This window comes from Parasteatoda tepidariorum, chromosome 9 (assembly GCF_982258835.1).
Source record: "Parasteatoda tepidariorum strain Cologne lab strain chromosome 9, Ptep-v5.0, whole genome shotgun sequence".
NCBI lineage: Eukaryota > Metazoa > Arthropoda > Arachnida > Araneae > Theridiidae > Parasteatoda > Parasteatoda tepidariorum.
Window position 1 is genome coordinate 28,797,910 of NC_141763.1, and position 11,126 is coordinate 28,809,035.

Consider the following 11,126-nt stretch of genomic DNA (forward strand, 5'->3'; position numbering starts at 1 on the left):
ACTATTCTATACAAAGGTAAAGTTTGAAAAGTCATAGGAAATAAAATGTAATTAATAACAAAAAATTATACAATTAAAGAAATGGTACAAAGTGAGCAGTGTAAAGATTGAAGTGTGTTGAAGTTCAATATTTTTGACAAATTTATTTAGAAAAACCAAACATATATACATACGTAAGAAACATATTATAAACCTATAACAGCATAAACATTAATCATCGATTGCGAAGTCTTCCATGTTGTCCAGGTAGTTTCTTGTCGGAGAGGCAGGTGCGGCTGGTGAGTTTCTCTTGTTCAGGACTTCCTTCCATACGACGTTTTGGCTGTGGGTTGGATTCTCAGGAGGCAGCAGGACCTTCAACACACTTTGACGCTTGACTCTTGAAAACGCGACGTAGAGCATTCCGTGCACGAAGACCATCGTGAGGAGAAGCACGCCGACGAATTCGAATGTTTGGCCTTGTGACTTGCGTATCGTAATGGCGAATGCTGGAGTAACTGGGAATTGGTGCCGTTGCATAGTTGCGCCAAGCTGTGATTTGCTGGAGTCGAGCGTGATCCTTGGAAGGTGTACTTGTCGGCCTGCGTGTTCACCGGTGATGATCTTAGCCTTGATGATGTTGTTGCAAAGTTCGGTGACAATCAATCGTATTCCGTTGCACATTCCTTCAGAGACGTCCAAGTTTCGGAGAAGCATGATGATGGCGTTCTTCTTGAGCTTCAGATTGTGTGGAGGCAAGTCGGCGATGTTGATCGAGTTCAGGAATTCAGGCGCGAATTGAATTCCCCCTTCATGTTGATCCTTTACCGAGTCGAAACTTGTGTATGTCTTCTCTTCGCCTGGAAGCATAGCTATAATCTGCTCGTTGATCTTGTCCTTATCGTCGTTCAATGGTGCAAGAATAGCGCGATTCTTCATTGCTTCGTAGTTCCCACCAGAGCGAATTTCTTCTGGGACTCCTATTTCGCCGAGTTCATTCACTTCGAGTTCCCCGTCGCCGAGCTTCAGCAGGTATTTCGCGGCTCCTTGAAGAATTTCATGTAGAGGTGCGTTCTGCATGTTGAAAATGTAGCTTGAAATCTGATGAATGTTGAAATGTCGGACATTGTTGACGGTGATTTGAAATCGAAATCAGTTCCTTAAATGCTTTTTTGGAAATTCGAATATTTGGAAATTGAAATTTTGAACGTATCAAAAAGAACGAATCTTTTTAGTTAACGAACGAGCGCTAAATTCAAAATTTCATTAACAAATTTCCCTTAATAAGAAGCAGTAGTATTAGAATCGTAGTTTTTCAAAAGAAAATTTAGTAAAAATAATTCAAAGTTATCCTTATTTTTTTCTTTTATATTTGTTTTACCTTAATTTTGTGATTTAAAAATAATCGTGTGGTCATCAAACTTTATTAGTTCGCCATATTGGCTATAGATAAACTTATTAGGCAATAGACAAAGAAAATTTAAGTGCTGCCATCTATAGCCATTATGGCGAACTAATAAAGTTTGAAAATATCCTATCTGTAACTCCGAACTGCTCGACCGTAGCGCTTCAAAACCGGCGCCAATCGATTCCTCGTGGCCAAAAACCCCAGACCCCCAAGATTACCGGAGTTTATTAATTCTGGGGCGATTTTCGACTTGGCAACCATTCCTCGTATTATAGCATAAGATATGATTTTTTGCTATCTAAGTATTTCCCGTATTTTACGTTTTTTTTTACCCAGTCCCCTGAGAAACGTAAAATCGGGGTTTCACTTTATTATTTACTTTATTTCCAAATGTATAATGTTTATATTATCTGTCTATTATTTTCCTTAGGTTATAATATAATTTAGATTATAAAATATTTCTTATTTAATAGAATTGAAAATTAAATATCATTTGTTCGATTCAGTGAAATTCTAGGACTTACAGGGAATTTGATGTCCTCTCACTGGACAACCTTTTTAAGCAAGATTAAAATGCTTCTGCCTTGACAGTAATAAAATTTTTGAACCATTTATATCAACCGTTTTGTTTATGTGTGTGTTGTAGCCAATAAAGTCTGCTTCGTGTGATTTGATCCGTCGACTCTATGCTGTCGCCAAAAAAGTCTGCTTGGCGAGATTTGCTCCGGTATTATGAAAAAGTACCGAAAAATTTTACGCAGACTAATTTAAATTGTAATGAACTGAAAAAGTCTATATTTTAAGAATTGCGATTTAAATAACAGCCAATATGCTATGTGTTGTGCTTTAGTTATGATAGTAATAGTTAGAACAGCTGAGACCACTGCGCCTCGAGTGTCTCTTACCTCCTCAGAGCTCTTCTCCATTGCTAAAGCCAAAAATAAATCAGCATGGCTCACTCCACCCAGTCACAATTGGTACCAGAGCGGGTAGCTGTTTGACAGCTGACAAACACCGTCAGTCTCAAACCGCCATCACACGTCTCCGCTGTGGGCACCTGAAATCACTGAGGTACTCAAGAGGAGAAAAGTGTTTTGCCCTCTGTACCATGTGCTCTTCGGCCCAGGCATCCCCCTGAACATCTACTAGACTGCCTCTGTCTTTTGAAACAAGACCTTATAGAAAGACCCTTACTTGTTTTAGAATTTTTGAAGGTGAACAAACTCATGGACCTTGTCTAGCTAGGCTAGAAATAGGGATTAGAAAGAAGAAGAATAGAACTATAAGCGACAGGATAAGATTTAATAACAGAAGTGAAGAATAAATGACCATACTTTTCATACAAGTCGCCAAAAATGTAGACCTCCGACACTTTTAAAATTTTATTAATTCTTTAGAACTTTAAACCCATTAAAATAATAAAAAATTAAATCAAAAAAGTAGAAAAATAAAGAGTACTTTCGCGCTCAGCGAACCACAAAAAGTTTCGAACCAAGTTTTCAAAATAAATAAATGGCTATAAAATGGGGTTACGCAATAAGGAACTAATTATTACTTTCGCGACTATTCACAGGTTAAGAAATAATTATAACTTGTGATTTCATCAGGCACAGTTAAAATTTGAGTAAACTAGGCAGTCTGAAGTCTCTACTTATGATCTGTTATTTGATGTTTAGACATTGAGGAAGATCCTTGTTTAGGGAACAAAAACTAGAGTATGCCCATTTCTGAAATTTTTTTGTGCTCTACTCATGCTTTTTTTTGTTATAATTTTATCTGAATTGCTTCAATATGTCACAGCTTATTTTATATTTAAAAAAAATTGAAACTGCTTATAAAAATAAACACTGTTGTTCCGAAAAGCCCAGTCGTCAAATCAACGTTGCAAGCATATATGATTTATCTACGACGTGCAAGATTAAATATCATCGTCAAAACTATCATTGCTGGAATCGCTCTCAGAGTTAGAATTGATGGAAAAAGAAATATTTTCCACAATTTAATCGACAATTCGTCTGTTTTCCAATAATTTTTTCTATGTTTTCAATATGTGCCAATGCTTTTTTGATCTCTCATTTCAAATATCTTGTATGGCTGCTGAAGCAAGATTTTAAACATATTGTAAGCAGCCACATTTCTTTCTTACATAACGTTTAATGTCTTTCTAAATTAATTCTATGGGATTTAAGTCACAATGATAAGTGAGGAGTCTCATAACATCATATCCCTGTTCTTTAAGAGTGCATCAATGCAATATTTTATTTCGGAAGGTGCATTTGCTGTAATTAATTCAAATAATTCAACTTTTCGCCTTTTTTTTATTGTGTATAATCTGCTTTTTCTCTAACCAGACACACATTTTGTCTTTTGTTGGTACAGGATTCAGCACTTTTGTATGGTAATCTGCATTAACCATAACGATGACCTGATTCGGAGGAATATTTGGTAACAGCTTCTCAATTATCCATTTTTTCGAAATTTTCAAAGTTCATCTGTCGATGGTAATCTCCAGAAGCAAATCCTGCTTTTTATATTAAGCCGGTATTCGGGATGAAACCAGATTTGAAGCTTGCATGCATCAAAATCAAACGATATCCTGCTCTATCTTACATAGTAACTCTAACTTTTTCATATGTCCAACATTTTTCCAAAGAAAGATTGCTTTCCAGTCGCTTTTCATCTAAATAGATGTTCCTTTTTTCTTCTCGAAATTTTCTTACTTCTGGGAGAAAACGGAATCTCCAGCTTACAATGTGTGATCGCTCCATTAATATATGCCTCTGGTTTTTGCAACGTTTATCTTGAATACCTGCAATATGGAGATATTTCCACAGAGTTCCTCTTCTCCATGGAAAATTTATTCTTTTTTTCTCCTCAGGAAGCAACCGTGGAAAAGACCGATTTCTTTTATTTACATAAAACTTATTAACTATGTTTCGAATAACACGGAGATTAAAACTGTCTAAAATTGCGTTTCTGTATAATCAAGACGCTTACGATGTTTTCCCGGTTAAGATAACTGTCCATTTAAGATATCTTCTTTTTAATTCATTTAATTGCTGTAAGCGAAACGGTAATAGTTGCAGCAGCACGTTTCTAAGCTTGTGAAATTTAAATTGAAAACGTTCCCCCTCTGGAATCCTACCATGAGCTTCATGGAATGAAATTCCAATGACGTCACGTTCTAACAGAAATTATTTTTCACCACCACGAACACCTTGGAAACAGTTTCTTGGCAAGAATTGGATTCCAACCAGTCTCCCACCGCTTAAGAGAATCTTAAACTACTTGCCTACGTTCGATACCTTTTTTTTCTAAAACAGTGAAATTTTTACTTTTTTGGATGTATTTGCATTAGTAACCATTACAGTTAACAGTAAATACAGAGAAGAAAAAAAATGTGTTTTAATAAATTTTAACAAAAAAAATCTAAATCGCAATTTATCACATTTTAATTACGTGTTCAAGTTTTAATCAAAATCGTTTAAAGTTCTTTGGGAATTCTTATTCTATGCATACAAGATTTACTGGATAGTATTCACCATCCTAACATTTTTACGTGTCGTTGGTATTTTTAACTGCATATAAAAGTTTTAGCACATCTACTGTTTTGTACACTTTTGTAAATATCTTAAAATCTTCGTACATTTTACTCACTTCGTGCGTTTTATACTGTACTCATACTTTTTATCTGATTTTATTTAGATCATTTATATTGTCTTATTCCCCTAGTAGTACTGTTTAATCAATTATAATTGCAGAGATGCGCCGGACGCGAATTGCCAAAACATACCGTAGATAGCAAAGGGTAGGCGAAAATTTCGTTTAAGGAGCTTTCTCACAAATCGCCAAACAGCTGTGTGCTCATGTTTTTGTTTTCGGTATCGCATAACATTCAACAAGTTAAGGCGCCTACACACCGAACCCAACAACGATGCGAATCACGATTTTTCTCCTCTGCTGCACGTGATTTCAAGTACCTTCACACCGCAAGATACAACAAACTCGTTTCCATTTTCGCGCATGCGCAAAAACAGACATTTAACAGCGAGAGCTCTTTTTTTTTCTTCTTCTTCAGAATTTTGTTTTGCTGTTTTTTTCTCGTGTATTTTCCAAGTTTTGCTGCTTCGAACGATCTGTTCTAATGGGCCAAAATTAACATTGTTTTCATTTTAATTTCTAAATTTCATTTAAAGATTCATTTTAATTATACGTACTTATTAATTGTTATTTTTATTTTATATTAGTGTATTTTAAAATGGATAAGAAAAAAATGAAGAATTCAGTTGCTACAATTATTGAAAACAAATCAGCGCTCATGGGTGAAAGAGTTAAATCTTAAAAGAAAAGAGCAGGGACATTTTAATAATTTAATCCAAGAAATGCGATTAAATGACCTGGACAGCTTCTTCACATATTTTCGGATGAGCCCAGCAATATTTGACCGTTTGCTCACACTAATTGGCCCTTCTATAACAAGGATGGATACTAATTATAGAGAAGCCATCTCAGCATCAGAAAGACTGTGTATTACTCTGAGGTAAGAATATATATTTTTCTACGTTAAGTCAATAATTATTTTTAATCTATTCAAACATTAGAAATGTTAATTTAAATTCACTAATTGGGAAACTTCAATTTTTAATACATGTCCTATAAATATTGAACTGTTATTACTAATAATAACAAATTATTCACATTGACATATATATAGTGCTAGTGTATCACTTAAGTAGTATCGTTTGTGAGAATGTTTAATGTATTGAAAATATTGCAGATCAATCTCTTGTGAGAAGTAAAAATATATTTAAAAATCATTACTGAGATTGAGAATCTCAAAACTTATTTGTAAAGAACAGCTGTAAAGAATTTGTAAAAAACAGCTTAAAAGTACCGAATTATGAGGTTTAGTTTAATTTTTATATAATGTATTCAGGTGTTTTAAAATTTAATAAACAGAGTTTATTTCTGTATACTACTGCAACTTATAAAGTTAATTTCTCTTCTTTAAGAACTTTTTTACTTAATTTTTTTTAAAAATAGTATGGGTTTTGTGTATTTGTTAATTCTTCCAAAATTGTAAACTTCATTCACAAACTAAATAATACTAATAATTAAGGGCAATATTAGAGTACTATTGAAACTGAAATATTAACAAACAAAACAAAAAAGAATAAGCTATGTGATTGAAAAATTTTACTAGTTATCTCTTTTTATTAATAAACATTTGTTGTCCATTCAAACATCATTCAAGTAGTTCAATTTCATCTTTCAAGTTGAAACTATGGTTATTCAAATTAAAGTTGGTAGTAGTTTCAAGGAAATTAAATAGAGTAATGATTTACAAATGTATTCATTGTTTAGCTGTCAAAATGTTGTTTTTAGTATAGCGGAATGCTTATATAATGTATTGCTTATATTAGTATAGTGATATGCCTTTTTAAAATAGTGAAAATCAAAATTGTGATAGTATGTCTTCGGATCATCCTCAGGTACTATTGAAAATATACTATTGACTGTTGCCAATAGCCCATTGTGTAGCTCTTGTGTGACATAAATGAACAACAACTACAACAAATACTTACCAATTAGTATTTCAATTAAAATACGCCAATATACATTCTACAATAAGGCTTAGATTTCAACTTGGCTTTAGATATACCCGGGTTGTAGTAATGACTGTTTAATAAGTAATCAGGTTTGTCCTCACTAGCTCCACAGCTTGTAACATTTGCTGTCCTGTGTTATAATAGTGGATACCGAAAAGAAAAAAAAATTCTTAAAATATTATGGGAAGAATCAACAACTTTGCTATTTCCATATTCTCTTCCTTTTCCAGTCGCCAACAGTAACAGCTCCGACTCCGAGATCTCTCGCTACTTTCTTTATTAAATCACCTTTATCTAATCTTTGAATTGCTTCTAATTTTGTTTCTATAGAAACAACAACTCGCTTTCTCTTATTGCTACTCATTTCCAATCTGTAGAATTGACTGAATGTAACCACTGTACTTTTTCCCGCAAAACAATTTCCCGATTCCAAGGTCCCTATTACCAGCTTCACGGAAACTGATTCCGATCGAAATGAAGCTCTCGTTATTACGAATCGTAATGACGAATCCGATTCCGGCAGGTTTCGGATTCGTAAGCGAAATCTAGATTCCGATAAGAGTTTGTTTATTTTAGTGATCAAAATGACGCTGTTTTTTGTCCTACATCTGGCTATTGCTGAAAAGAGTGATAGAAACACCATTAAAAGAAAGATCAATCGGCCTGAAAGATTTAAGTTTTTCCAATATGCAGACAATGAATTTAGAAGTCAATTTAGATTGACAAAAAAGTGGGTCGAACTGATAGAAAAACTTCACCAGCGTTGGAGCCACTGACTTCACGCAGAAATGCCTTCTCTGTAGAAACTAAAGTAAGTACCGTATATTCCGGCGCATAACGCGCACGATAATTTGGATTGTACATGTGCAATATCTCGTCTTTCAAGATAGTAAATAAAAAGTTTTTCCCCCCTATCTTTTGCAAAAATAAAAGAACTGAATTTGACATGTATGTGAGGGTAGAGTTGAAAGAGTAATGTGATTCTGAGAAATGCGATTGTTGTATTCAGCAGTGCAGGTGTTTGCAACAATGTCTTTCACCACATTCCAGAAGTAAGGGGGGGAGGGGTATCTGGAATGCTGTCTATTGTGTATGTCTCAAAAGCATATCTCAAATCAGGAGACAAATCGTTATTTCTCTTCAGCCAATCGCACCATTTGATGCCCTGCCTTTGAAAAGTAAACATTGTAAGCTTTAAGAATTCAGTGTAGTTTTTAGTAGTAGACATGGCTCCTATCAAACGAAGCAAACACAGCGCTGGATTTAAATGCAAAGTAATTCAATTTGCGAAAGAAAATGGAAATCGGGCTGCGGCGAGACACTTTGGTATTGGCGAAAGCTCGGTGCGTGAATGGAAGAAAAATGAAGAGAAAACAATGGATATGCCTAAGGATAAGTGTGCATTGCGTACAGGACTAACAAAATGGCCGGCGTTAGAGAACAATGTAGAAAACTGGGTTTTGGTAAATCGGCAAAACGGCTTGATTGTAACAAGAAACTGTGTTCGCTTGTTTGCTCTAAAATGGGCAAAGATTAATCCACATGAGAGTGAAAATTTCAAGGCTACTGTGAGTTGGTGTAGCCGATTTATGGCTCGAAAAATTTAGTTCTACGTGAAAAAACCAAAGTATCACAAAAACTACCAAAAGACTTGGTTAGCAAATTGTTAAGTTTTCAAAAATATATTATAGAACTACGAAAAAAAAGGAATATTTACTTTCGCAAATAGGAAATATGGATGAGACCCCAGTCATGTTTGACATGATCGGTAATAAAACAATTGATTTAAAGGGAGTCAAAACTGTTAACGTAACAACAACGGGACATGAGAAATCTCATTTCACCGTAGCCCTTTCTTGCTTAGCGGATGGAACGAAACTAAAACCAATGGTTATTTTCAAGAGAAAAACTTTTCCCAAATGTAATTTTCCTAAAGGTATTTTTGTTCATGTCCACGAAAAAGGCTGGATGGACGAAAATGGTGTTAAGTTGTCGGTAGAAAATGTCTGGCAAATCCGTCCTGGTTGCTTAAGAAAACCAGAAAGCCTTTTAGTGTGGGATATGTTTAGGTCCCACCTCACAGATAATACAAAAATATTGTTGAAAAAATTTAACACCGATATGGCAGTTATTCCGGGAGGATTGACACCATTAGTTCAGCCATTGGACGTCTGCTTAAACAAGCCATTTAAATCAAACTTAAAAAAACAGTGGAACACTTGGATGTTGGAGGGCGAGAAAACCTTTACGAAAGGAGGACATATGCGTCATGCTAGTTTGGAAACAGTGTGCGAATGGATATTAAAAGCATGGGATGAAATTAAGCCTGAGATGGTTAGAAAATCATTCAAAAAATGCAGCATTTCAAATAATCTGGACGGATCAGAAGATGACTGTTTATTTATGGATGAGGGCAACACAGATGATGAAGACGAAACAAATTGTGATGACGTACCTGAAGAAATAACGGAAGACGAATATGATGAACTATTTATGTAATAACGAAAATCAATAAAGCATTTAGGTAAAGGTACGTTATTTCTTTAAAATAAAAGTATTTTTCTATATTTAAATTTTTTTAATCTATGATTTTTTTATATTCGGCGTATACCGCGCACCCGTAAATTCCAATGTTATTTTTTGTATCAAAAGTGCGCGTTATACGCCGAAATATACGGTACATAATTTTATTTTGTTCATTTATACAAGAAAATAAGTCTCTAGAATTTCTTAATTATCAGTTATAACTAGTTTTTATTCAACTTAAAACTTAAGCTTATAAAATTTTGAAATAAGTGATTTGGCAGTGATATTTATTATTATTTTACTTAGCTTTTTTTGTTTAGTTATTGTTCGATAAGATAAAAAATCTAAAGCTTATTACAGTCATAAAGCATGGGGATAAAATTCTCATGATTATATATGCTTACAGTACTAGGTAAGCATTGGCGATTTTTTGCAATGTAAGCAGATTGTAAAAAATCGCCAGTACTCCAAATGGAATTTATACTTGCTAATTTAAAAATATATAGGTAAGTAAATGTTTGCCTTGCCGTATATCGCAAAACGGAAATCTTTCCAAAATTTAACGTGTTAAATTTTAGTTTAACTCCCCATATATTTTCTCTTTTTTTCTTTCACAAAATTGCTTGCAATGAAAATAATTATTGACATTGATTTTCCTTCTAATTGCATTCAGTGGTGGATATTAAAATCTGATAAAATTTACACATTTAATGCATTTATAACTTTAAAGATTGATTACGATAATAATTTTAAGATATATTAGAAATTCAATTCAGATTTCTTTTATATTCAAATAATTTTTTTCTTAACATTGTTAAAAAAGTTATGTGCATATTTTTTTGCATAGAACTTTTCAAATATTATTAAAGTTTGAAAGTTCCTTTTAAAATATATTTTAGAAGCTATTTTAAGTGATATTGATTTTAAAGATGTGATGTTGATTTTACTTGTGTGCTCATTTTTATAATTTGTTTTAGATCTTTTGTGCTTTAAGATTTTATGCGACTGGATGTTACCAGAAAAACATTGCCACCGACACTTGTGCAAGCATGACTCTAGCAAGTGTGAGCAATTCAGTAAGGAGTGCGACCATTGCTATTAATGAATTGATGTTTGAAGAGTATATCAAATTTCCTGTACTTGAAAGGTAAAAAAATCAAATTCTTGTGATACAGTACAGTAATATGTATACAGTAAATAGGTTTCAAAGATTAGAATAAGTATTCCTTGAACTTTTTGATTTTTCCTAACTTTAACACGAATTTAAATTAATATATATATTGAATTCTGATGGCTTCAATAAATAATATATGATTAAATTATAAATATTAGAATAGGTTAATAACTAATACAAATGTTTGTAGAAAGCTGCATTATGTTTTATTAATTAAAAGCTTATTTTTAGATCATTTATTTAGAAAAAGTTTGTAAATACAAGCGAGAACCCATTATTAAATACACATCGGTCCCGTTTACATGAGCAATCTATTAATCCGGGGTAAAAGAAGGGTACAGGGATTTTACAGGGCAATGTATAACCGGTAAGAAAACCCGTTTACACGCAAAAGAATTTCAAACCCGGATTTTCAAACAACTTCCTCTAC

At 33.5% G+C, this 11,126-nt stretch overlaps 1 protein-coding gene across 1 annotated transcript; it reads right to left on the minus strand.

The window, feature by feature from the left end:
• Positions 1-210: 210 nt before the first annotated feature.
• Positions 211-918, minus strand: LOC147803450 (ATP-dependent DNA helicase PIF1-like). Its single transcript, XM_087151319.1, has one exon. The coding sequence runs from the start codon at positions 916-918 to the stop codon at positions 211-213; it is 708 nt and encodes a 235-aa protein (XP_087007445.1).
• Between the last annotated feature and the right edge of the window lie 10,208 nt (positions 919-11,126).

Bases quoted from the DNA above. Each gene is read 5' to 3' on its own strand.
- LOC147803450 (XM_087151319.1), bottom strand. From the start codon at position 918: ATGAAGAATCGCGCTATTCTTGCACCATTGAACGACGATAAGGACAAG.